We start from the raw sequence: 27,706 nt of genomic DNA on the forward strand, positions 1-27,706 counted from the left end.
GGAGACCAAAGATCTTATTTTCTAAAAATACCTTATTTTGCTCATTTCATGGTCAGTTTCACAGCTAGCTCTCTGCTGCTACTCCTCCTCAACATTCACTGAGAGGCTCCTCCCAGTGCCCAACGTGCCCTCATTAGTGACACATGGGGACAGAAATGGCTCCCCTGCTGGAGTGGAGGCCTTTCCTCGGCTGCCCGGGCTGCCCAGCACTCACAGGAACAGCCGCTTCTCCCTGGACCAGACCCGGGAGTGCCGGCGGGCGCTGGTGTTACAGCTCTTCCCTCTCCTGCAGCCTGGCGTCTGGTGTGAGCACAGGCCGTGCTCTGCACTCTTTCCTCGGGCCACAAGCCTTAGAAACGACGTGGTTTGGTGAAGCCACCTTCTTCAGCCCATCTTGGATGGAGCTTGAAGGAATGAACATTAAAAAATTAGAGAAAAGGAAAATGATTTTGTGGGCACAGAGGGCAGCTCTGGGCGCTCAGCACATTCTCGCGAGCGGGCCCCAGATGCCCCAAGTTCAGTTCTCAACACCATCACAAGCCATAGCTGAGCGGTGTGTGTGTGTGTGTGTGTGTGTGTGTGTGTGTATGTGAGAGAGAGAGAGAGAGGAAAACCACCATGTAATCTTTATTGCATTATGTGCAGAACTTAGCCCTGGTGCAAAAATCAAACAGGAATCATGGTTTTGCTTGGTAAACCCAGGAATTCTGTCCATCACTCTAATCTATTTCACAAAATGATTGAAGTCGTGTTTGGGGAATGAAGTGAGTGACAGAAAAATGGAAGAAGTAGGTCAATGAAGGTGCTATTGCAGAGACTGGTAGCAAATATGGCCATTATCACGTCGTCTCTCTAGGTGTTACATTATCACAGTTCTTGCTGTTACAGATGACATGAACCTCAGACGTCCTCACACAGGAAAGGAGCGGAGCGGCAGATGTTCACGGTCAGAATTCATAATGCTCTGAAGACGAGGAGTGCGTGGAACACTCCCCAGAGGAAGAGCTAGAACCCTCATCCAGGAGCACACATGGACACAAGCGCACACGCACGCACACGTGGGCACACGCACACATGCACACATGGACACATGCACACATGGACACAAGCACACGTGGACACACGCACACACACATGCACACGTGGACACAACACACACACGTGGACACACACACAGACACAGACATGGACACGCACACATGCACACATGGACACAAGCACACGTGGACACACGCACACACACACACACATGGACACATGCACACAGAGAGACAAGTACACACACGTGCGCATACACATGCACACGTGGACACACCACGCACACGTGGACACACACACAGACACAGACATGGACACGCACACACATGCACACAGACACGGACACACATGCACACATACACACTTAAAAAAAACTAAGCTAAGGCTGGCATGGCTGCCCTGTCTCTCCTGCTGCCCTGGGCCATGATGTCACTGTGCCGGGCAAGGGGGCAGGTGGGCAGGTGGGCACACAGCCTGGTCGGTGCTCAGACGACATCCTCATGAGGCAGGTTTGGGGCAGGTTCCACACAGTGACGCCCCGTCCCTGACAGGGGCAGCGGTTCACTGAGTAAAATGGCCCAGCGCTGGACCATGGCTCATGTGACAGCAGATCCAACACTGAGGAGATGACAGTGCACAGGGACCGTCCTTTAGGACACTGCTTTATGCGCACATTAATTGATTAATTCCTTTATCCAGGGTTACTGCGGGGGATCAGTGCCGACACTGTGAGTCCACTGTTCCTGGCTGTCATTTCTTCCGTTTTATTGGAAGGGGCAAGAAAAATCAAGAAGAGAAGGGTAGATATTAAATCACTAAAAAGAAACAAAGAAAGGAAGGAAGCAAGGAAGGGAGGGAGGGAGGGAGGAGGGAGGGAAGAAGGGAGGGAGGTGCAGCAGGTCTTTGTAAACGCGTCCCCAAGGGGCTGTCTGAGAGCCGGCTGGCCGCCTCCGGCCCAGAAGCTCCCCCGGCCCTGTGAGCCTGAGCTCCTCCCTCCGCCCTCCTCCCTCTTTCACGACATAAACAAATCTTTAGAAAGAAAACCAAACGATCTGCAGTGACGCTTCACTCGAGCCCACAGACTCAGAGCTGCCTGGCAGCCGAGCCCGTCCTCAGAGGCCCCCACTTCCTGAGGAAACCTGAGCGATTCCCAACACTCCCTCAGGTGAGAGAGACTCAGGACGACCGGCACTCGGTTTAGGAGTGGCCATCGCGAAGATGCTGCGTCTTAATCAGTCTCCTCACGTGAGTACCCCAATCCATAAACTAATTTCAGATGGAATCCATCACCCTGGGCACCTTACGTCGGACTCTATTTACGGCGCCATTTCTCATCAGAAACCTCTGGCTCTGCGCTGTCCCCTGGCAGAGCAGCTCATTAGAGTGGCGAAGATAAAGTTCTTTTTGAGATGAAGTAATTACAGTGATTACAGGGAGGGGAGATTCACCCCGAGCTCCTGGCTACAGTAATCTCCTGGTTTCTGCTTCATTTTAGGACTAATGGACTCGGTGCCGGCAGGAGACGCTGAGGTGTAACTCAGGACACCCACAGCTGGCTCTGGGGCCTGGCCTGCAGGGGTGGGGACACCCACAGCTGGCTCTGGGGCCTGGCCTGCAGGGGTGGGGACACCCACAGCTGGCTCTGGGGCCTGGCCTGCAGGGGTGGGGACACCCACAGCTGGCTCTGGGGCCTGGCCTGCAGGGGTGGGGACACCCACAGCTGGCTCTGGGGCCTGGCCTGCAGGGGTGGGGACACCCACACCTACACTCCTGCACACGGCTGTCAGGGAGTGGACGCTCACCTACACTCCTGCACACGGCTGTCAGGGAGTGGACACTCACTTATACTCCTGCACACGGCTGTCGGGAAGTGGATGCTGACCTACACTCCTGCACACGGCTGTCGGGGAGTGGACGCTGACCTACACTCCTGCACACGCCTGTCAGGGAGTGGACACTCACTTACACTCCTGCACACGGCTGTCGGGGAGTGGACGCTGACCTACACTCCTGCACACAGCTGTCAGGGAGTGGACGCTCACCTACACTCCTGCACACAGCTGTCAGGGAGTGGACGCTCACCTACACTCCTGCACACGCCTGTCAGGGAGTGGACACTCACTTACACTCCTGCACACGGCTGTCGGGAAGTGGACGCTGACCTACACTCCTGCACACGCCTGTCAGGGAGTGGACACTCACTTACACTCCTGCACACGGCTGTCGGGGAGTGGACGCTGACCTACACTCCTGCACACAGCTGTCAGGGAGTGGACACTCACCTACACTCCTGCACACGCCTGTCAGGGAGTGGACGCTGACCTACACTCCTGCACACGGCTGTCGGGGAGTGGACGCTCACCTACATTCTTGCACACAGCTGTCAGGGAGTGGATGCTCACCTACACTCCTGCACACGGCTGTCAGGGAGTGGACGCTGACCTACACTCCTGCACACAGCTGTCAGGGAGTGGACACTGACCTACACACCTGCAGACGGCTGTCGGGGAGTGGACGCTGACCTACACTCCTGCAGACGGCTGTCGGGGAGTGGACGCTGACCTATACACCTGCAGACGGCTGTCAGGGAGTGGACGCTCACCTACACTCCTGCACACGGCTGTCAGGGAGTGGACTCTCACTTATATTCCTGCACACGCCTGCACACGCCTGTCCTCAGCAGATTCTACAGCCCTGCCTTTAGCCCACGACAGTGCAGGCCTGGCAGGCCGGTCCTCCGAGGGCCAGGGAGCAGGGCTAGTCCAGCCTGTGCCCACAGCCTGAGCCCCTACCTTGGCTGTGAAGGCAGCCGCTTGTTCAGCACACAGAGAAACGACTCCCTGGCTACCAGGGTCTCTCCTGAGATAGCGTCCGTGGGGCACGGCAGACTCACCCCCGAGCCTCCCTGACCATTCAGCTCGTGGAGTGCGGAGCCAGGCGGAGGCCACAGTGGCCGCTGGTCATACGACCCTGTCCGTCACCTTCTATGGGGCGTAGCTCACGGCGGCTGAGCTCCCACGCGGCCTGCCTCAGCCAGCGTGCGATGTGGTCAAGGCCCCGTGGACGCAGGGTAACAAACACCTCCAGCCTCTGAGAAGGCTCCCCTCACAGACAACCCCCAAGAGTCCAGCCTCCTTTGATATTAATTCAATCTCCATGGCCTGGGAACAGAGCTCAGTGGCGGTGAGCACGTCTCGCGAGTGAGGCCCTGGGTTCAATCCCTAGCACCCTCCAAGCAGAAGGTGACACTACACAGTCTCTGTGCTTTCCTTTCAGCACACCTGGATGATGGGACCACCTCTCCTCACTGCTCCAATGCCTGCAGCAGGGAGAGACGGGCTGGCCAGCGAGAGCCGAGATGCCCTCATCTCTTCATAGCGAGGCCAGTGGTTTACAGCACAGATCTGGCTCGTGGGTGACATTTATCATCTCCCCACGACAGGTGTCTGCAAAACTCTCTCCTCCACCACCAGCACCAGGACCTGAAAGTCCCTCCCCTCCCCAGAGTCCTTCACTTTGGTGCCGTATCTCAAACCCAGTCCTCGTTCTGCTCCGCGTTTCCCCTTCTGTTCTTACTTCTCCACTTCTGTCTAGGAGTGAGACCATCCCCTCTTCATCCTTCTCTTTCTGACAATCTCACTTCACTGGTTGCCTTCAAGCTCCATCCAAGAGGAGGGGAAGACTGACTATTCATCACAGAAGAGGTCCAAGGAGCAAACAGACACATGAAGAAAATGCTCGGAGCCGCGGACTGTCAGCCAAGTGCAAACATACACAAGGAGACACCACACTGCCTGATGTGTGGCAATGTCACACAAGAACGACAGCAGCAACAGATGCTGGAGAGGCTGCGGGACGAAGGCCCTCCGGCACGTCAGTGGATCCGAGCCCCATGCAGAGCAGTCTGGAGAACTCTCTCTCACCAGCTGGAAATGGACCTGGCCTGTGATGCCCTTCACCTCCACAAGCACCGAGAAGAACGACTCTTTTCCGAGGACAGGACGGCTAGCTCAGTGTAGGGGCCCGAGGGGCAGAGCTGGGAGCACAGGCCGCGCCCCCCCAGCACCGCCCCCCCCCCCCCCCCCCCAGCGCCGCCTGCTCTGCCGCATCTCTTACCTGGGCCAAGGTGAGTGTGGCCTGCTGGCAGGTGCCGCATTGCACCCTGAGCTTCCCGGGCTGCACACACCGGCAAGGCCCTTTGCAGTAGACAAAGAAGCTGCTGTGGGCTCCCCCTGCGGGCAGAGAGACAGGGTGAGGCGTCAGTGAGGGACCCGAATGGAGAGCAGACCCAGGGCCAGGCGGAGAGGGGGGCGAGGCATCAGTGCGGGGAATGGAGAACAGACCCAGGGCCAGGCTGAGAGATGGGGAGAGGCGTCAGTGCGGGGAATGGAGAGCAGACCCAGGGCCAGGCAGAGAGTCTGGGCGAGGCATCAGTGCTGGGACCCGAATGGAGAGCAGACCCAGGGCCAGGCGGAGAGATGGGGCGAGGCGTCAGTGCGGGGAATGGAGAGCAGACCCAGGGCCAGGCAGAGAGTCTGGGCGAGGCATCAGTGCTGGGACCCGAATGGAGAGCAGACCCAGGGCCAGGCGGAGAGATGGGGAGAGGCGTCAGTGCGGGGAATGGAGAGCAGACCCAGGGCCAGGCGGAGAGGGGGGCGAGGCGTCAGTGCAGGGAATGGAGAGCAGACCCAGGGCCAAGCTCCCCAGGGAGCAAGTGTTTGCAGCAGGACCCCAAAGGACTCCAGGCTGGAAGGGGGGGTTTTCTGGCCCACGGCCCTCCTGGGGAAGGGGGCCGCCACAGCCAGAGAACCGGCCAAGCCCTCTGCAGACCAGCCGGAAGGACAAATCTACTTTCTCCTACTGCCGCTTCCTTTCTCTTTTCTTCTTTTATTTATCTATTTACTTACTTATTATTATTATTTTTTTGGCCTAACAGCTTCTTTTAGACAAGTAGAAGCTACTGCTTCTGCACCCTACTTCATGCTTCCACACAGCTTGGAAGGCTCCCATTACCCCCTTCTCAGGTCTTGTCTGCGGCGAGAAACCAGTCCATCTCCCTTGATACGAATGGTGCCGTCACGGTTAGCTGGCCGTGTTTCTGACTACTCACGGCCACTCGCAAGGCAGAAACCCTGGGAGCCACAGTGCCAGCCCCCGCCTTCTAAGCGTTCTGCACCCAGACAGACACCACCTGAGTGACGCATTTCCAAGAGTGAAAGCCGGGCAAGGGTAAAATCCAGTGGGGTGACTCAGTGTCTCTGATTGTCAGGCAGGAGACTCTTTCCAAATGGTTTCCTACTACACTGAGTCCAACTGAGTGTATTCAAAAGCAACTACAAATAAAATGGAATAAATCTGTACGTTATACATATATACTATACAAATAAACTCACTCAGCCTTCCGGATAGCTACAGTGACCAAGTCATTCTTTTAACCGTCAGCCTCACTGCTTGATGTGTGAGGGTGATGCCAAAGTCCGTGACATGAGGCCTCTAGCTCTCACGAGGACCGCCTGCCAAGGTCATCGGGAAGCAACTGTGCGTTTGCCATTTGGAGTGGAAAACTGCAGCTTGCCAGCTCCACACAGACGCACGCAGAAGGGAGTCAGTGCAGAGGCAGGACAAAGCAGAGCGAGTCCGACAGTCTCGGCCCTGCGTGGGTCTCTCTAGTCTGCAGCGGGTCTCTGCAGAGACTTGAAACAGGCTTATGTGTCCACTGTCACTGCTGCCACAGGTGAGGGAGACAGAACACAGTAAAGATTCAGGTAACCTCTTTTACAATCATGACTTGTAGAGATACAGACCTCCCCTTCAGCATTACAGTCTGACAGAGAAAATCCAGGGGCTGGGTGGTGACACACCCAGTTAAGCGCACCTAGTGCTAAGTGCAAGGCCCACACAAGGACCCGGGTTCAAGCCCCTGCTCCCCACCTGCAGGGGGCAAGCTTCACAAGTGGAGAAGCAGGTCTGCGAGTCTCTCTCTCTCTCCCCCTCCTCTCTCAATTTCTCTCTGTCCTATCTAATAAAATGCAATAAATGACTGCCAGGAGCAGTGGATTTGTACTGACAGCCCCGAGCCCCAGAGATAACTCTGGAGAGAGAGAGAGAGAGAGAGAGAGAGAGAGGATATCAGGCTGGTGAGACAGGTCACCTGGACAAAGCACCTTGCATCTTCTTTGTCACGAGCGGCCTGGGGAAGCAGGGCCTACACTGTGTGCTCTGCTACCTTTCTCTCTCTCCCTGTCTTCCTGTTTCCTTGACTCTATCTCTCTCTGAAAAGCTCAGCCTGGAGCAGTCATGACAGAAACCCCATACAGAGACACATTTCATTGACAGGGACTATGACGCTTCTGACACCCCTTCTCGATGTCGGTGCCCTTATCCAAAAGATGCTTAAGTTCAAACAAATACCAGCTTGTGATCAGCAGATCTAATAACTGCGTAAAACATCTCCCAAGGTTTCTTGTATATAACAGCTGTAAAGCAGATGGGTCCTGTGTTACAGTAACAGTGAGAGGAAAGTCAAAAGTCCCAGGCGCCAAAGTCAAGGCCCCTGGGGAAGGGGGGGTGGTTTCAGGTCCTGCTGCCTGACGGAGGAGGAGGACCTAGGCTGGGAGGTGTTTTGCAGAAAACAGACATTTTACATATGGACTTTTGACTACGAGCCATTAATCTCCCCAATAAAAAACAATCAATCGGCTATTAAGAATAAGGAAGTCACCTTCTTCACCTCCCCTTGGAGGGAGCTTGGAGGAATCCTGGGAAGTGAGATCAGCCAGAAAGAGGAGGATGAAGATGGGATGGTCTCACTCATGGACAGAAGTGGAGAAATGAGAACAGAAGGGGAAACACAGAGCAGAACGTGAGCTGGGTTTGGTGTCTTGCCCCAAAGCAAAGGACTCTGGGTGGGTGGGTGGAGGGCTTTCAGGTCCTGGTGCTGATGGTGGAGGGGGACCTGGGCTTGTTGGGGCCAGTGTTTTGCAGAAAAGTGAGAAATTTTACACATGGGCCAGCAACTATATTTACTGTGAGCCACTAATTCCCTATATAGATACAAAAAACCTTACAAACAACATCTCCTTTCTGACTCTATTTAATAAGCACATTAAGAAGGACACCCATTTCTCCACGAGTGGCTATCTAGGGTCGGCAGCCCTTATGTCTTACATTTTACTCTCCTGTCTCAAAGCCCCACGCCCAGGACAGATGAGCTTCATCGCTACAGAGGGAGAGACTGAGGCTCCAAGAGAGCGAGTGGCTGTGATCAAAGTTCAGCGTCAGAGGGCCAGGCGGGGCGCCTGGTTGAGCACGAGTTACCACAGGGACCTTGGTTCAAGCCCCTGGCCCCCTCTGCGGGGGAGTTTCACACAGTGTTTGCAGGAGTCTCTCTCTCTCTCTCTCTCTCTCTCTCTCTCTCTCTCTCTCTTCCCCCTTCCCTCTCAATTCCTCTGGGTTTCATCCAATCAACAAACAAACAAAGGAAGAAAGAACTTCAGGGGCCATGGCGATCTCTGTGCACCAAGCTGCGTGCAGGGTCGCGGCCACCAGCATCTCGACCAGACCCACAAACACCCAGTTTCACAGCACTTAGAGCTTGCTGGAGAGGCTCCATGATTCTCAACGGGAGAGAGCAGAGGCATGGGGAGAGGGGCTGAGGGGGGAGGGCTGCAGGGAGAGACACAGAGGCACCCAGGGTCTGTGGGCTCCTGGACAGAGCAGGGGAGGGCAGGGCTGAGGGAGCATGGAGGGCAGGGCTGAGGGAGCATGGAGGGAAGGGCTGGGGGAGCATGGAGGGAAGGGCTGGGGGAGCATGGAGGGCAGGGCTGAGGGAGCATGGAGGGAAGGGCTGGGGGAGCATGGAGGGCAGGGCTGAGGGAGCATGGAGGGCAGGGCTGAGGGAGCATGGAGGGCAGGGCTGGGGGAGCATGGAGGGCAGGGCTGGGGGAGCATGGAGGGCAGGGCTGGGGGAGCACGGAGGGCAGGGCTGAGGGAGCATGGAGGGCAGGGCTGGGGGAGCATGGAGGGCAGGGCTGAGGGGGCATGGAGGGCAGGGCTGAGGGAGCATGGAGGGCAGGGCTGAGGGGAGCATGGAGGGCAGGGCTGAGGGAGCATGGAGGGCAGGGCTGGGGGAGCATGGAGGGCAGGGCTGGGGGAGCATGGAGGGCAGGGCTGAGGGGGCATGGAGGGCAGGGCTGAGGGAGCATGGAGGGCAGGGCTGAGGGAGCATGGAGGGCAGGGCTGCAGGGAGCATGGAGGGCAGGGCTGAGGGAGCATGGAGGGCAGGGCTGAGGGAGCATGGAGGGCAGGGCTGGGGGAGCATGGAGGGCAGGGCTGCAGGGCTTGGGAAGCAGGGGAGGGCAGGTCTGGGGGAGCTTGTAGAGCATGGCTTGGGGAGCATGGAGGGCAGGTCTGCAGGGCTGCAGGGCTGGAGGGAGCAGGGGAGGGCAGGGCTGGGGGGAGCATGGAGAGCAGGGCTGAGGGAGCATGGAGGGCAGGGCTGGGGGGAGCATGGAGAGCAGGGCTGAGGGAGCATGGAGGGCAGGGCTGCAGGGCTGGGGGAGCATCTCTGAGCCCGGGGACCTGGGTCCTCTGTTTCCTTGGCCATCAGCACAGCCGCCCATGTCCTCTGCGACTGGGTGCCGTCCACCCGGCCAGCCTGCCTTCCAGGAAACCCTGAGAAGTTCCTCGGTGATGGATGTCGCAGGCCCGAGGCCTTGTGTGCAGCTGCTGGATGACAGCCCATCTGTCACCGCCGCCCACCGCAGGGCCAGCCTTGAGCCCGATTAATGGCCTCCGGGAAGGAGGCGCAAGGCCAGGCTCTTGGCTCTGCGGGCAGCTGCTCAGCTCCAGGAAAGCCAGCTGGCTCCGCGCGGCCTTTCCCCCAGGGACTGCGGCAGCTTCCTCACCAGGGAAGCGGCACAGAGCTGAGGTAAGGCAGGGACGTCCAGCAAGGCCCCACTGTATGCCTGACGCCCTCCCCCAGCCCCTTTAAGATTTTTTATTGAAGGCTTCATGGCTCACAATAAATAAGGTTGTTGGTGCATGTGTCACATTTCTCAGTTTTCTGCAAAACATGCTCCCCCAGCCCTGGAGCCCCTCCACCATCAGCACCAGGACCTGGAAGCCCCCCCCACTACCCAGAGCCCTCTACTGTGGGGCGAGACACCACGCCCAGCCCACGTTCTCTCTGTGTTTCCCTTCTGTTCTCATTTCTCCACTTCTGTCCATGAGTGAGACCATCCAGTCCTCATCCTTCTCTTTCTGGCTGATCTCACTTGACAGGACTCCTTCAGGCTCCATCCCAGAGGAGGTGAGGAGGGTGACAGTTGTCTTTGTCCTAGTGCAGGCCTCCAGGTGGACTCTCAGCTGCTGAGGGAAAGGCAGACTGGAGAGACCCCGGAAACCTGCACACGGGTCTATCTCACTCAGTGACACAGATCTTGCCTCTTCTGTCTGGGTCTCTGATTCCTTTTCTGTGTCCTGAGTGACTCTCCCATGTGGCCACCCACTTCCCTGCCCCCAAATGATCAAAGCAGCCTGCAGTCACCGTTATAAAATCTCCTCTTTTCCTGTCATAAGATTTTGAAACTAGAAAAATAGATTCTGACGGTGGGAACTTATGTCCTTTGCTGTAACTCATCAATTATGAGGACTCAGCTATGTCTTAACGTGCCCATGTGTGAGTGTGAATGTGAGTGTGTGAGTGTGTGTGTGAGTGTGTGTATGTGAGTGTGTGTGTGAGCATGTGTGTGAATCTGAGTGTGTGAATGTGTGTGTGTGAATGTGTCTGTGTGTGTGAATGTATGTGTGTGTGAGTGTGTGTGTGTATGAGTGTGTGTGAGTGTGTGTGTGAGCATGTGTGTGAATCTGAATGTGTGAATGTGTGTGTGTGAATGTGAGTGTGTGTGTGAATGTGAGTATGTGTGTGAATGTGAGTGTGTGTGTGTGAATGTGAATGTCTGTGTGTGTGAATGTATGTGTGTGTGAGTGTGTGTGTGTGTGTGAGTGTGTGTGTGTGTGAATGTGAGTGTGTGTGAATCTGAGTGTGTGTGTGAATGTGAGTGTGTGTGAGTGTATGTGTGATTGTGAGTGTGTGTGAATGTGTGTGTGATTATGAGTGTGTGTGAATGTGAGTGTGTGTGAGTGTGTGTGATTATGAGTGTGTGTGTGAATGTGAATGTGTGAGCATGTGTGTGAATCTGAGCATGTGTGTGAATGTGAGTGTGTGTGTGAATGTGTGTGTGTGTGAATGTGAGTGTGTGTGTGATTGTGAGTATGTGTGTGATTGTGAGTGTGTGTGAATGTGAATTTGTGAGCATGTGTGTGAATCTGAGCATGTGTGTGAATGTGTGTGTGAATGTGAGTGTGTGTGTGTGAGTGTGTGTGTGTGAGTGTGTGTGAGTGTGTGTGTGATTGTGAGTGTGTGTGAATGTGAATGTGTGATCATGTGTGTGAATCTGAGTGTGTGTGTGATTGTGAGTGTGTGTGAATGTGAATGTGTGAGCATGTGTGTGAATCTAAGTGTGTGTGTGTGAATGTGAGAGTGTGTGAATCTGAGTGTGTGTGATTGTGAGTGTGTGTGAATGTGAGTGTGTGAATGTCAGTGTGTGTGGGAATATGAGTGTTTGTGAATGTGAGTGTATGTGTGAATGTGTGAGTGAATGTGAGTGTGTGTGTGTGAATGTCAGTGTGTGTGCGAATGTCAGTGTGTGTGTGAATGTGTGTGTGTGCACAACTTTAGTATACACTTACCACACACACTTTTCTTTGCTGGATGGTTCTTAGATACACTTAGAATCATGTGACTTCAACTCTAAGTCCTCAATGTCCGACACTTTGTAGAGAGACGGGATTAGGGCCGGGGACACAGCCCACTTGGACACTGTGCTGCTCTGCCATGTAACGGCCCAGGTTTGAGGCCAGATGTCACATTATTAAAAGAAGTTTTGATGCTACGGCCTCTCTCTGCCTCTGTATACAAATAAAAATATAAAAATAAAATGGCAAGGTTTAAGCACTTATTAACAGTCCACAGAGAGAGCACTGCTCTAGCCCGAGTTGCTGGGGGAGAGTCAGGGCCACACACACACACACACCAAGTCCTCAGCTCTCCTCAGGACACACAGCTGAGGCCACTGAAAACATCCTTTTCTGCACAGCAGAAGAAACCCACAGCCGAACAAAGAGACCTCGTGGAATGGGAGGAGATCTTTCCAGGCCACATATCTGACAAGAGGGTGATTCAACCCAAAGTCCATGAAGAGCTCACCAAACTCAGCAACAAGAAAGCAAATGGCTCCATCCAAAATGGGGAGAGGACATGGACAGAATATTCAACAGAGAAGAGATGCACAAGGCCGTGAGACATACGAGAAAATGCTCCGAGTCACCGGCTGTCAGAGAAACACAAATAAAGAGAACAATGAGACCCACCTCACCCTGTGAGGATGTCACACATCAGAAAGCACAGTGACAGCAAGTGCCCGGGAGGCTGTGGTGGGCATGTCTCGGTGGAACAGAAGAATGCCCGTGGCCTGTCGAGACTCCATCTGTCAGTAATGCTGACTGGCGACGGCTGTCAAAATTCCACCTCAGAGCCAGGCAGTGGCACAGCCAGCTGCATGTGCACACGTTTCATTGTGCCGGGTTCGAGCTCCCACTCCTCATCTGCAAGGGGGAAGCTTCAGGAAAGGTGGAGCAGGGCAGCAGGTCTCTCTCTCTCTCTCTCTCTCTCTCCCTGATTGTCTCCCCTTCCCTTTCAATTTCTCTGTCTCTAATAAATAAATACATATTTTAAAGAGCCTGGCTTAAACAAAAAGAAAAGCGGCCTCACCTCCCATATGGTGTCCAGTGCTTGTGAGGGACAACCTCGGCGCGAGCAGCACAGACTCACACCTGCGTCCGGCGGCTTAGCAAACACAGAAAAGAGCCCAAGCTCCGAGATGGGGAGAAGATGAATTCAAGGGGGCCAGGCAGGGCATGTTACCACAAGCAAGGACCCGGGTTCAAGCCCCTGGTCCCCCATGCAGGGGAAATGCTTCACAAGTGGTGAAGCAGGGCTGCAGGTGTCTCTGTCTCTCTCCCTCTCTGTCTCTCCCACCCTCTTAATTTCTATCTAAATACACCCAAAATATGAAAAATAAAATAAAAGGCTAGGTGGTGGCACACATTACAGTGCATATGGACCTGGGTTCAAGCCCACCTGTGGGGGGAAGCTTCAGGAGTGGTGAAGCAGGGCTGCAGGTGACTGTCTCCCACTCTGTCTTCCCCTCCCCTCTCATCTGCTCTCTGACCTACATATATCTATAGGGAGAGAGAGAGAGAGAGAGGGAGAGAGAGAGAGAGAGACTGAGAGAGGGAGGGCAGGGAGAGGAAGAGGGAGAGAGAGGTATATATATATATATTGATCTTTTCCATAGTATTTTACAATCTACACTTTATTCAGATTCTGCAGAATGCAGATTGCATTCTATACCTGCAGCCAACCTCACAGATGCGGCTTATTCTTGCTGTTTCAATGGCGGTGCAGAGAGGACAGGGGACAGGGGAGGCGGAGGCAGCACACCCACGAGGCTCGGAGATGCAGCGCCCTGCTGTGGGGCTGGGGCTTGAGCCTGGGCTGTGCACAGCAAGGTGTGCACCCTCCCATCTGAGTGGCCCTCCGTGCCCCACAGACTTTTGGAAAGTCCCACCTATTCATTCATCCTGCGACAGAGAAGAGACCAGAACACCCACCACACCCTGGTGGGCAGTGCCAGGCGTCAATCTGGGTCTCGGATACACAGGCAGACAGATGGGAGGTGGCTCCCTGGTAGCGAGGGCACTCATCTGGCCAGGCCTGAGGATGCAGGTTCAAGTCCCCAGACACTGCAGGAGAAGCTTTCTGGCTGCTGTCTCTTCTGTCTCTTCTCCTGCCAAGCACTGTCATCCTCTCTTACCCTATGCTAAAAGAAGTTTGCCAGGAGTGGAAGGATGGTGCGGGTGCAAAGCCTGGTGACAAAAAGATTTGTTAAAATTATTTTTATCGGGAGTCAGGCGGTAGCGCAGCGGGTTAAGTGCAGGTGGCACAAAGCACAAGGACCGGCATAAGGATCCCGGTTCGAGCCCCCGGCTCCCCACCTGCAGGGGAGTCGCATCACAAGCGGTGAAGCAGGTCTGCAGGTGTCTGTCTTTCTCTCCTCCTGTCTTCCCTTCCTCTCTCCATTTCTCTCTGTCCTATCCAACAACGACAACATCAATAACAACAACAATAACTACAACAAGGGCACCGAAAGGGGAAAAAAATTATTTTTTTCGGTAGTGCAGTGGGTTAAGTGCAGGTGGCACAAAGTGCAAGGACTGGCGTAAGGATCCCGGTTCGAGCCCCTGGCTCCCCACCTGCAGGGGAGTCGCTTCACAAGAGGTGAAGCAGGTCTGCAGGTGTCTGTCTTTCTCTCCCCCTCTCTGTCTTCCCCATCTCTCTCCATTTCTTTCTGTCCTATCTAACGACAATAACAACAATAATAACTATAACAATAAAACAAGGGCAACAAAAGGGAATAAAGAAATATTTAAAAAATAAATAAAATTCTTTTAATCTATTTTAATGAGATGGATATAGAAAGAGAGGAAGAAAGAAAAAAAGAAAGAGAGAGGGAGGGAGAGGGAGACCAAGACCAGAGGCCTGCTCAGCTCTGGCTGATGGTGGTTCTGGGGATTGAACCTGGGACCTTGAAGCCTCAGGTCGGAGAGCGTTAGCAGAAGCCTGTGATGACCTCAGGCCTCAACGTGCCAGCCATGTGCTGCAGCCGTTCTTCTCCTCCAGCTCCTAGACGTTCACACACGTGAGGTGGGGACCAGCCCTTGCTGCTCGTTCTATCACAAATGGCGGGGAAACATGGAGGGAGCAAAGCGTCCAGACTTGAAGCGAACACCACGCCCGGAGGATGTCTTTCAACTTGCAAAAAACAGTAATAATAATAAAATCACGATAAGCTGACCCTAAAATAACTTCATCTCGGTGACAATATAATGAGGACGGTTCTCCCAGACCCATTAAAATGACATGCAGGCTGGTAATTATTTCCACAGTGCCGGGATTCTAAAATGAAACGCTTCTAGGCTTCTGTTATTTGGCAATGCTAAATGAATGTTGTCAAAAGATTAAATATAAATTGGTTATAAATCTTCATTTTGCTGCCTTGTGCAGGGAAGGTTATGTTCTAACAGCCAGCCCCGTATCAGAGAAAATGAAGAGTCTCGTTTGAATAGTGTGAGAAGAACGAGATGATTGTTTATTCTCTGTAACAGGTTCCACACTGGGGGATGGCGTCCTCACTGGTCGCTCCTGAAGCATGAGCCCCCAGGCTGGAGAGACAGTCCCAGGGAATCTGGGGCCTGGAGTGCAGGGTCAGGGCCAGAATGTCGCCTCGCCTCGCCGTGCAGGGCAGGGTGCTCCAAACTGGGAGGATCTGACCTCAGAAACTGTTCCCAGGGCACTGGGATGATCTCACACTGCAGCTGGGGCCTGGAGTGCAGGGTCAGGGCCAGAACGTCGCCTTGCCGTGCAGGGCAGGGTGCCCCAAACTGGGGAATCTGACCTCAGAAACTGTTCACTGCCAGGTTCCTCTGCTCAGCTTTTTCAGGCAATGGCCACACCTGCTCAGCTGGCAGAACCATCCGGGGCTTGGCTGAGATCTGGTGGCAACCTAGCTAAGGGTCCCACCCAAGTCTCTCTTCAGAGTGACGTGGCCATGCCAGGATGCCCTGGAAACCCCATGGTTGTTCTCTAGTCAGACTCTGAGCTGGCCGTCCGTCCTCCAGCCTGGTGAGCCTGGGCCGCCCCGCCACTTGGCAGCATTGGTGGCATGTCACTCAAAAGCCACCTGCTCCTTTGGTGACACATTTATATTTCAGAGAGGGGCAGAGACTCTGGGAGAAAGCAAAGGTTCCCTTCCTGAAAGTCACTTCTTAGGCTCAGTTTGAATTGCAGGAGTGACCGTGACGTAGGGCCGAGAGAAAGAGGAGTGCGCAATGAATTTGGTTCTAACCAAAACTCTAAGGACCGGCCTGTGAAGAGTCAGTGCCAAAGCCTCAGCGCTCACACAGGTACGTGTGTTCCATGCAGGGACGCCCACACCTGCACGCAGACACAACCCCGCACCAGAGACTGCTTTATCTATAGTCGAAGAAGGCAGAGACACAGGGAGAGAGTGAGAGACCCAGGGTGGACCTTCCTTCAGGGGCTGCGGGCCAGGCTGGAACCTGGGTCACCAAGATGGCAACACACTGTCCAGGGGAGCATTTTGCTGGCCCAGGTGGAGACTCTTGACTGAAAGATGGTGATTTATACTAGGGAAAAGTAAAGTCATTTAAAAATCTGCTTATCGGGAGCCGGGCGGTCGCGCAGCGGATTAAGCGCACGTGGTGCAAAGCGCAAGGATCGGCATAAGGATCCCAGCTCGAGCCCCCGGCTCCCCACCTGCAGGGGGGTTGCTGCACAGGCGGTGAAGCAGGTCTGCAGGTGTCTGTCTTTCTCTCCCCCTCTCTGTCTTCCTCTCCTCTCTCTGTTTCTCTCTGTCCTAGCCAACAACGATGACATCAATAACAACAACAATGAAAAACAACAAGGGCAACAAAAGGGAAAATAAATACTTTTTTAAAATATGCTTATCTTACTGTAAATCACCTGAGTGTGGCCTTTGGGACTTCTTACTCCAGACATTCACTGAATGTTCCTCGGAGGAGATCTTAAGAGGCCTTTCCCCTTCACTCTGTCCTTAAGAGGCCTCTCCCCTTCACTCTGTCCTTAAGCTCGCTATGACAGGGGCTATGACAGGGACTTTCTTTCTTTCTTCTTCTTCTTCTTCTTTTTTTTTTTTTTTTTAGATTTTTATTAGATAGAGGCAGAGAGGAACTGAGAGGGGAGAGGGAGAGACACAGAGACACCTGCAGCCCTGCCTCACTGCTCCTGAAGCATTCTCCCTGCAGGTGGGGAGCGGGGGCTCGAACTTGTGTCTGCTGTGTCTTTCCAAGGACTCAGAGGAGCATCTGACTTTCTTTAGCGTAAGGACTCAGAGGAGCTTCAGGAGGGGTGAAGCACGTCTGTGAGCATCTCTCCTTTCCCTTCCTCTCTACCTCTCCCTCCCCTCCCAATTTCTCCCTGTCCTGTCCAATAAAATGGAATAGAAAAGAAAAGAAAAGGAAAGAAGAAAAGAAAAAATGGCCACCGGGAGTGGTAGATTCATAGTGCAGGCATCGAGCCCCAGCAATAACCCTGTGGCAATAAAAAATAAAAAAGAAAGAGTTTCCTGCCTAGAGTTCCATTCAATTAATTACACCGTGGAGTGATGTTTTGGGGAAAGGAGTTGCACCACTGGCCCCTAGAAACTGTAAAGACTTAACCTGACATCCATCGATTTTAAGAATCTCAGGCAGCTTTCGCCTCCGGCCGAGAAACCAATGTGTAGGCCTCTACTCTCTCCTTTCCATGCGAGACATGCTCTGAAGTCAAGGAGCTCAGCGCACGATTCTGCTCCATGCTGGCCTCCCCTCCACTAAGCTGGGAAGCCTCCCACCCACCCTCTTAGCAGCCCCGCTTAGTCATCACCGCCATGTCAGCTGACTGCCTGGGAGTGGAAGCCTGGCTAGGTTTACATTTCGTCAGGAGGGTTTCAACAGTATTTTGAATGCTGTAAGAACTTCATTGTAAGGAGATCTCACTGAAACTTAAAGATGCGATTTAAAACTGCAAAAGCAAACCCTTTCCAAGAGTCAGAGCCAGGCTGCCGTGAGCTTATGGGAGCAGCTGCTGCGTCTGTGCAAAGATGGCTACCTGCCCATCAGGCGCTGAGTCGAGTCGGGAGGACGCCCCACTGAAGAGAAGATGGTTTTGTAGCAGGGAAGTCACTGGACTGGCAGCATGGCCAAACTGTACCTGGGGGGAGAATGGAGCCTCTGCTCTTACCCTCTACCAGGAAGGGAGACGAGACGGCAAAGACTTGAACGCTTGAGGTGTTCACACAGGTGTGTGCTGCCCAGGCAGGGGAAGGACTTGAGGTGTTCACACAGGTGTGTGCTGCCCAGGCAGGGGAAGGACTCAGCCGGCTGGACTCCCGCCAGACCCTGGCACTACCTGCAGGGCAGAGCTGCTCCCTACTCACTTCCTCATGAGGTCTGCACCTCTCGTAGGAAATGACAAAGCAGACCTTAAGAGAAAACGCATGTTGGAGAAGGGGAGACAGCATCAGGTTCTACACCCAGACTCCTGCCTGAGGCTCTGAGGCTCTGAGGCCCCAGGTTCCATCCCCAGCCCCCCAGCCAGAGCTCAGCAGCGCTCTGGGGAAAATAATAACAGCGGTCACAGTAACAACAATAATAACAGACAGCATAATGGTTCTGCAAAAAGACTCTCCTGCCTGAGGGTCTGAGATCTCAGGTCCAATCTTCATCACCACCATCATTAGAGCTGAGCAGGGCTCTGAGGAAAAAGGAAGGAAGGAAGGCAGGAAGGTAGGAAGGCAGGCAGGAAAAAGGAAGAAACTAAGATAAAAGAAGAGAAAAAAGGATCTATGTCATCACCTTGTGTACATCCTCGTTTCAAACAGGAACATCTTCCCGGAACAATCTAATTGCTGTAGCGTGGTTTGCTTTAAAATTTTGCATTCACAGCAGAATAAAAGCATCTGTGTCTTTCAGTGGCAAGCCCACCGCCATGAAGACAACTTTAATTTCAGAGGGAACAAGGATCCTGAAACGCATCCTCATCCCGTAATGCCCAGTGAACTCTCTTTTATTTATGTTTATAAGCAAGAGATGCAGAGGAAGAGAGGGAGAGACAGACAGATACCAGAGCCGGACTCAGGGCGGCCCCTGGGATTGAAGCTGACACCTGGGCACCTCAGGTATGAATGTTCCGCAGAGGCAGGAAGGTCTCCCTGGGCCCCAGGCAGATTTTCTACGCCCTTGGATGACCTTGCATCCGGTCCGGTAAACAAGCCCTTTCTAAACAAGAAGCTCACGGCCAGGAGGCTGCTGTCCCACTGGGGCCTGTGTGTCTGGCCAGGCGGATTAGCTGTTCATCCATGTGCACAGCCCGTGAACAGCCCCTTCTGATTTGCTCCAGAGCCCTTCTCAGCTTAGTTTATGGGGGTGCGGGGCATTGAACCCAGGACTCTGTGGAGCCTCAGGCGTGCCAGGCTCTTAGCATAACCATTATGCTATATACCCCCACCACTTGAATATTTCTTTCTTTTTTTAAAAAAGATTTTATTTATTCATAAGATGGGAGAAGAAGAACCAGATATCACTCTGGTCCATGTGCTGCTGGGGACTGAAATCGGGACCTCACGCTTGAGAGCCCAGTGCTTCACCCACTGCGCCACCTCCTGGACCACCCCTTGGAGATTTCTAAAGCAGATTTGCACATTTAAAGTCAAGAAGGCCCCAATTCTTAGCAACTAGGCAAGTCACTGCGTAAAAATGCGCTGCTATGTTCCATCGCTGGGGAGCCAGAGACGACCCGAACTGCCCCTGCGGCTCCAGACAGACTATGACCCACAGAGTCAACGACTGCCACCTCTCCAGATTCAAAGGAGGTCTCGAAACTTTACATCAGGCTCAACCTGACGCTGTTGACTGGCTACGGAAGAAGGGCAAACGCTAGAAGAAGAACTGCATAAAAAGAGGACTTGAAGCCACCAGCCAGTGATGTAGGCTCAGCTCTGGTCCCCAGGAGAGTTGAGAGTAAGGGACACACCCCCACACACACACACACACTCACACCCCCCACACTAACACACACACACACACTCATACACACACACACAAACACACTCACACAGACACACTCATACTCACACACACACTCACACACACAGACACACACACACTCACATAGACTCTCACACACACACTCTCACACACAGACATACACACACTCACACACACACAAACACACACAGACACACACACACTCACACACACACACATACTCACACACACACAAACACACACAGACACAGAGACACACAGACAGACAGACAGACAGACACACACACACACAGAGACACACACACGGGGCCACCCCACTGCTTACTACCCAGTACCCCTCACTTCAGACCCAGAACCCACTGCTGTTAGGCCTCCCGCGTCCGGGCCCCATGGTATCAGAGGGGAGAGTTACCTGTGTGCTCCTCCAGGGAAAACGCAGCCCTGAAACTCAGACAGTTGCTCAGTCCTTGCAGAGGCCATGGACAGTGAGCCTCCCCTGACAGAGTAAGAAACGTCCATTCCTGGACATGGGATGGGCTCGTCCACGGACAGAAGTTGAAAACCAGGGTCAGAAGGGAAGACGCTGAGCAGAACCTGGCCTGAGCTGGCGCTGCACCCCAGTCAAGGACTCTGGGGTGGGGGGAGGGCTCAGGTCCTGGGACGTGATGGCAGAGGAGGACCGAGTGGGGGTTGAATTGTCATGTGCAAAACTGGGAAATGTTATGCATGTACAATAAAAAAAAAGAAAGAAATGGGAAAGAGAAAGAAAGAGAAAGAGACGTCCATGTTGACAAAAGACTTTGTCTCCCTTTGATAGCGGTGCTCTCCTGTTTATCCCCACAGCTACGCACAGACAAGCTGCCTCCCTTCCAGTTGTAAAGCTCTCCGGACCATCAGACCACAGCTCGAGTGGTGATGCTCTGGGAACACTCACAATGTCCTCTAAATTGAAAGACAAAAACAAAAACAAGAAACAAAAGGAGGAGGAGAAAGGAGGGGGGGAGTAGACGGAGAAGGAAAGGGAGAGGGAGGGAGGAGATGGAAGAGGAGATGGAGGAGGAAGAGGAAGAGGAGGAGGCAGGGAGGGAGGAGGGATGGGGAGGAGCAGGGGGAGGGGAGGAGGAGGAGATGGAGGAGGAAGAGGAAGAGGAGGAGGAAGGGAGGGAGGAGGGGATGGGGAGGAGCAGGGGGAGGGGAAGGGGAGGAGGAGGAGATGGAGGAGGAAGAGGAAGAGGAGGAGGAAGGGAGGGAGGAGGGGATGGGGAGGAGCAGGGGGAGGGGAAGGGGAGGAGGAGATGGAGGAGGAAGAGGAAGAGGAGGCAGGGAGGGAGGGAGGAGGGATGGGGAGGAGCAGGGGGAGGGGAGGAGGAGGAGATGGAGGAGGAAGAGGAAGAGGAGGCAGGGAGGGAGGGAGGAGGGGACGGGGAGGGGATGGGCAGGAGCAGGGGCAGGGCAGGGCAGGGCAGGGCAGGGGGCATTCCCATCTTCCCGCCTCCCTCCTGCAGGATCTGGCTGCGAAACCCTCAGAGCAGAACAGACAAAAGCATCTGCTGTGTCTCCTCCCCTCAGGCCTGGAGAGCGAGAGACAAGGGAGAGATCAGACGTGCTCAGGAGGGAGGCCCCTGCCCTGTACTGGGTGTGGCACTCCACACAGCCGCCAGGCATCAGTGAAGGCAGGCCCGCCCGCCCCGCAGGACTGGGAGGGGAGGCGACATTCTCCCAGGAGCTAAAAGCGTGACAGACACGGGTCCTCTCTGCGGCACTGAGGCAATCCATTACCCGCCGTGCTGTTTGCCGAGATGGGCACCATCCATCATGTTATTGAAAAGGTTCCATTATGCTAATGTCTTACAGAATCACATCCCTCCGTCTCGTCTCGCCAAGGTCACGGGAGGACATACATCTTTATACGGAGAACCAAGGTGTCACACAGCAGCCGCAGTTCCCGGGGCCCACGAGAAGCCCTGGGAAGGCGCCTGAGCACTCAGTGCCAGCACCCTGCCCTCCTCATCAGCGGAAGGGATGAGGGAAGACACTTCCCCAAGTGAAAGGCCAAAGCAACGCTCAAATGGGGGACGTATCCACCGGAAAGAAAGCGGGTTAAGCGCACGTGGCGCAAAGCACAAGGACCGGCGTAAGGATCCCGGTTCGAGCCCCCGGCTCCCCACCTGCAGGGGAGTCGCTTCACAGGCGGTGAAGCAGGTCTGCAGGTGTCTGTCTTTCTCTCCCCTCTCTGTCTTCCCCTCCTCTTTCCATTTCTCTCTGTCCTATCCAACAATGATGAGATCAATAACAACAACAATAACTACAACAATAAAACAACAAGGGCAACAAAAGGGAAAATAAATAAATCTGAAAAATCAGTTTGTTGGAGTTACCACGCAGGGAACTGTGAAGCCTCACGTGTGGATAAGGAGATGAGGGGGGTTCTGGGACTTCAGTCCCAGAAGAAGACTGGAGAGCTCATCATTCTAGAAAAACTCCATAGCACCCCTGGGGTCCTCTGTTCCTGTCCTCCCAAGAATTGGCCATTCCCTCGGATACTCGGAAACACTGACCCTCAGACCCTCAGCAGTCTGTGGTTACGGGCGAGGCCTTGCCAAGCAGTTCAGGTATTTGTGATCGGGGTCCCCCAGGGACCGGCCACTCTAAACCCAGCGCCAAGGAAGGACAGCTGCTTCTCAGACAGACCCGCATGGAGTCTGTGACTGGGGAAGGAAGGCAAGATGGGACCATGGGAAAAAGGGCGAGTTTATACAAACACAGACAGACAGTTGTGGCAGTAACAGTCAACCCGTTACAACCTGTGAGAGCGGCTGCAGCTTCCAGTGGAGGGACTGGGCACACAGAACTCTGGTGGTGGGGACGGTGTCGAGTTGCTCCCATTATCTTGTAATTTATTAAATCACTACTAATATTAAAATTTAAAAAGTCAGTCAAGAGTGGTTAAGTCCTGGCAACAATAACAGCAGAAAAATAATAATCAAGCTCATACAACTAAGGAGAGAACATTTGGACACTCAATTTTATTAATTTGGACTTGAAAAAGAAAAATAATTTTCTGTGATATTTCAGTGTTCAATCTGCAGCAGTCATTTGATTTTATGCTTTAGAAAAAAAATTGGGTTTGGTTTCTCATGAAGAAAGTAAACTGAAATTCTCATACTTTACTTTTGGTTTACTGATTAACCTAAGATTGTATTTAGATGACAAATTAGGTTTCTGATAAATATACATTTGTACATTTATATCTCACTGGACTGAATCATAATCCTGGCAAAGATTCATAGTAATTATATTTTTCAGTGTTACAGGAAAAATTCCTAAATGCTTTAAAATATATACCACTTCATTCCTGTGAGATCAGAAAAGACAGTAATAAGAAGTGCTGGAGAGGGTGTGGGGGCAAAGGAGCCTCCTGCACTGCTGGTGGGAGTGTCAGTGGTCCAGCCCCTGTGGAGAACAGTCTGGAGACTCTCAGAAGGCTAGAAGGGGACCTGCCCTGTGACCCTGCAATTCCTCTCCTGGGGAGAGATCCTAAGGACCCCAACACACCCATCCAGAAAGATCTGTGTGCACCTGTGTTCACAGCGGCGCAATGTGTAATAGTCCAAACTTGAAAGCAGCCTATGCGTCCAACAATAGATGAGTGGCTGAGCAAGCCGTTGCCTATATACACAAGGGAATACTACACAGCTGTGAAGAAGGATGAAGTCACCTTCTTCAGCTCATCTTGGATGGAGCTGGAAGGAATCCTGTGAAGTGAGGTCAGCCAGAAAGAGCAGGATGAGGATGGGATGGTCTCACTCATGGGCAGAAGTGGAGAAGTAAGAACAGAAGGGGAGACACCAAGCAGAACGTGGACTGGGTTTGGAGTCTTGCCCCAAAGTAAAGGACTCTGGGGTGGGCCTGGGGTCTTTCAAGTCCTGACGGTGGAGGAAGACCCAGGTTGGGGGGAGAGTGTTTTGTAGAAAACTGAAAAATTTTACACATGGACCAATAACTATATTTACTATATACTGTTAACTCCCTCAATAAAAGTTAAAAAAAAATGAAATTCCTTTCTAAGGAAAAACATATATAAAATTACTTAAAATAAAATAATTAGACTTTAAGCTATTGATGAATATTACATCAGACAATTTAGTGAACTGATCTGTGACTATAAACAATGGGAATCAGGTATGAACAGCTGGATAATCTCACATATATTTCAAATATGTCAATAGTGAGACTTCTGGCCCTTGGCCCTCACTGCACGGCTCCCTCGGCCCCGTCCCCTCAGCCCCCTCGTCCCCAGCCCCTCACTGCATGGCCCCTTGTCCCCCGTGTGTCCAGCTGTCAGGAGCCCATGGACACAGTGGACACTGGGTGGACAGCCCAGCCCGAGACCGGCTTCGCAAGGGTGCGGCGGGTACTGGGTGCTAGGTACCTGGTCGTCCTGCCACGGGGGTCTCCGGGCCTCGGGCCTCCTCCAGGATGACGGCCAGCCCCCCTGAGTTGGCTGGTAGCACGGAGTCGCTCAGGTCCACGCGGGTCAGGCTCTGGGGCTCCCTGGCCCGGCCCCCCATAGCCCAAGACAGGCAGGGCCCTCGGGGCGTAGGGGTCCCCACTTCTCCCGGCCGCTGGGTCCGCAGCACCACGTGCACAATGCTCTGCTGGTCCAGGTCACAGCTCTGCAGAAAGGGAGGGCAGGAGTTAGCAGGCCAGGGGTCACAGGGGGAGGGGCAGGGGTCAGCAGGCCAGGGGTCATGGGGGGAGGGGCAGGGGTCAGCAGGCCAGGGGTCACGGGGGGGAGGGGCAGGGGTTAGCAGACCAGGGGCCACAGGGGGAGGGGCAGGGGTCAGCAGGCCAGGGGTCACGGGGGGAGGGGCAGGGTCAGCAGGCCGGGGGTCATGGTCCTTGAGGGGAATCTGGGTCTGTGGTATATCATCATCATCATCATCATCATCATCATCATCATCATCATCATCATCTCAGAGCCGTGCTCAGCTCAGCTCTGGCTGAAGGCGGTACTGGGAATTGAACATGGGACCTCAGAGCTTCAGGCAGGAGAGTCTTTTTGCAGAACCACTGTGCTATCCCACCACCACCACCAGCAGCACCACCACCATCATCATCATCCCAGAGCCCTGCTCAGCTCTGGCTGATGGTGGTGCTGGGAATTGAACCTGGGACCTCAGAGCTTCAGGCAGCGGAGTCTGTTGCAAACCCCTGTGCTGTCTCCCGGCTCCAGAAACTCCTTTTAAGAGCGAGAAACGGAAAGGAAGACGGGTGGCAAAGGGACACCTAGGAGCTCTGGTCACCACATGGTCCACCAGGAGCAGAGTCCCCGCCCTCACACTGGCCCTTGGCCCTCACTGCACGGCTCCCTCGGCCCCTGTCTCCTCAGCCCTTCACTGCATGGCCCCCTGTCCCCGTGTGTCCAGCTGTTGGGAGCTCAGTGACCCCCTGGACGCACGAGACACCAGCTGACATATTTGAAATATATTTGCAATTATCCAGCTGTTTCCTCTCCTCTCTTCCCCTCCCCTTTCCTGCTTTCCTCCCCTCTTCTCCTCTCCTCCCTTCTTCTCCCCCCTCTTCTCCTCTCCTCTCCTCCTCTCCTCCCCTCTCCTCTTCTCCTCTCCTCTCCTCTTCTCCTCTCCTCTCCTCTTCTCCTCTCCTCTCTTCTTCTCCTCTCCTCTTCTCCTCTCCTCTTCTCTTCTCCTCTCCTCTCTTCTTTCTCCTCTCCTCTCCTTTCCTCTTCTCCTCTCCTCTTCTCCTCTCCTCTCCTCCTCTCCCCCTCTTCTCCTCTCCCCCTCTTCTCCTCTTCTCTTCTCCTCTCCTCTTCTCCTCTCCTCTTCTCCTCTCCTCTCCTCCTCTCCTCTTCTCCTCTCCTCCCCTCTTCTCCCCCCTCTTCTCCTCTCCTCTCCTCCTCTCCTCCCCTCTCCTCTTCTCCTCTCCTCTCCTCCTCTCCTCTTCTCCTCTCCTCTCTTCTTCTCCTCTCCTCTTCTCCTCTCCTCTTCTCTTCTCCTCTCCTCTCTTCTTCTCCTCTCCTCTTCTCCTCTCCTCTTCTCTTCTCCTCTCCTCTCTTCTTCTCCTCTCCTCTTCTCCTCTCCTCTTCTCCTCTCCTCTTCTTCTCCTCTCCTCTTCTCCTCTCCTCTTCTCCTCTCCTCTCCTCTTCTCCTCTCCTCTCCTTTCCTCTTCTCCTCTCCTCCTCTCCTCTTCTCCTCTCCTCTCCTCCTCTCCCCCTCTTCTTCTCTCCCCCTCTTCTCCTCTCCTCCTCTCCCCCTCTTCTCCTCTCCCCCTCTTCTCCTCTTCTCTTCTCTTCTCCTCTCCTCTTCTCCTCTCCTCTCCTCCTCTCCCCCTCTTCTCCTCTCCCCCTCTTCTCCTCTCCTCTTCTCCTCTCCTCTCCCCCTCTCCCCCTCTCCCCCTCTTCTCCTCTCCCCCTCTTCTCCTCTCCTCTTCTCCTCTCCTCTCCTCCTCTCCCCCTCTTCTCCTCTCCTCCTCTCCTTTCTTCCCATCTTCTCCTCTCCTCCCCCTTCCTTCTCTTCTTTCCTTTTCTTACAGAGCTGGGGGCTTGTACACACATGATTCACGACTCTGCTTTTCCATTCAGATAGGGAGACAGAGACAGAGAGATGCAGAGAGACCCCAGCCTGTGTGTCCTCTGGGCCAGGCTCACAGGGGCCGCGTGAGCAGGCGACACACCTCCCGGACCGTCCTCGGGCTGTCCGGCCTCTCCCCACGGGCCTGTGCCCTGCCTGTCTCTTGCTGTGTGCCTGAGCCGGGCCCCCGCCGGTCAAGGTGGTGAAAGTGCAGCTGTCAGCCCAGTCCAGGATCAGCCAGAGAGATGGCGTCTGCTGAGAGAAAGGTCTCCAGACTCAGAGGACAGCCTTTCTTTCTTTCATTCATTTACGGATTGCCAAGGCAAGCGCGGCTTTTAAAGGCGTCGTTAAGAAATGCGATTAATAATCAGTGTGATAAATTAGCCGTATTAGTGATGAATATGAGAAATCGTGTCCCTGACTTGAGTCCATTCATCAGTGACTTTGTCTGCTGAGTTAGTCCTCCCTGAATGTTCAGACTTTGCCAACTGGACCTTCTCGGACGGGGCTCTCTGCCCCTGGCCTGGAGGGCGTCACCTCTCGCTCTGTTCCCTGCCGACGTGCAGGCCCAGTGTCGTCTGAACAGCTTTCTGGCCTAGACCTGGAACGAGCCATCTCTCAAGAAGAGAGATGTCAGGTAGAGGCTGTCTGGGCTGGCTGAGGGGGCTTGTGTGGACATGGCACTGAAGGCGGTCTTGGTGCTGTGCTCTCTTTCACTCCCTATCTCTAAAAACTAAAATAAAAACAAAGGTAATGACAGAAAATAAGGGGCCAGGCGCTGGCACACTTGATTAAGCACGTAAGGACCCGGGTTCAAGGCCCTGCAGGGGGAAAGCTTCACGAGTGGTGAAGCAGGGCTGCAGGTGTCTCTCTGTCTCTCTCCCTCCCCTCTCAATTTCTCTGTCTCTATCCAATAATAAACAAATAAAAAGAGACAGAGAGAAAGGAATAGGTGTCGAGGGAGAGAGAGAGAGAGAGAGAGCTGCAGCCCTGCTTCACTGCTCATGAAACTTCCCCCATCCCCACAGGTGGGCACCAGGGGATTGAGCCCAAGTCTTTGCACAGGGCCACAGGTGTACTCAACCAGGTGCACCGCCTGCTTCATTCTTAAGCCACTGGTCCTCAAAGCATTTTAATAAGTGTCTCACACTTCTGCTGGTTTCCTCGTCCGGTGGCTCCCGGCTTTGCCCTGGTGTTTCCTACTCAGAACCCACTCCTGGGTGCTTCTCCGCCCTGCTCTCCTTACTGTGTCAGTCACCATCGTGCACGGGGGCGGGAGGGGCCTAGGCTGGGGTGAGGGTGCTCCTCAGACACCTGTCACCGGGAGA

At 54.0% G+C, this 27,706-nt stretch overlaps 1 protein-coding gene across 4 annotated transcripts in view; it reads right to left on the bottom strand.

Moving 5' to 3' along the window:
- Window positions 1–27,706, bottom strand: part of PRKN (parkin RBR E3 ubiquitin protein ligase) — a 362,091-nt gene that overhangs the window by 149,515 nt on the left and 184,870 nt on the right. For all 4 annotated transcript variants that reach the window (XM_060205131.1, XM_060205132.1, XM_060205130.1 and 1 more), the window contains 2 exons: window positions 24,221–24,464; window positions 5,155–5,270 (listed from right to left, as the gene is read on the bottom strand). In XM_060205131.1, the coding sequence (XP_060061114.1) occupies window positions 5,155–5,270; window positions 24,221–24,464 (360 nt within the window). The remainder of the gene's footprint in view (window positions 1–5,154; window positions 5,271–24,220; window positions 24,465–27,706) is intronic.

This window comes from Erinaceus europaeus, chromosome 13, assembly GCF_950295315.1.
Source record: "Erinaceus europaeus chromosome 13, mEriEur2.1, whole genome shotgun sequence".
NCBI classification, from domain to species: Eukaryota; Metazoa; Chordata; class Mammalia; order Eulipotyphla; family Erinaceidae; genus Erinaceus; species Erinaceus europaeus.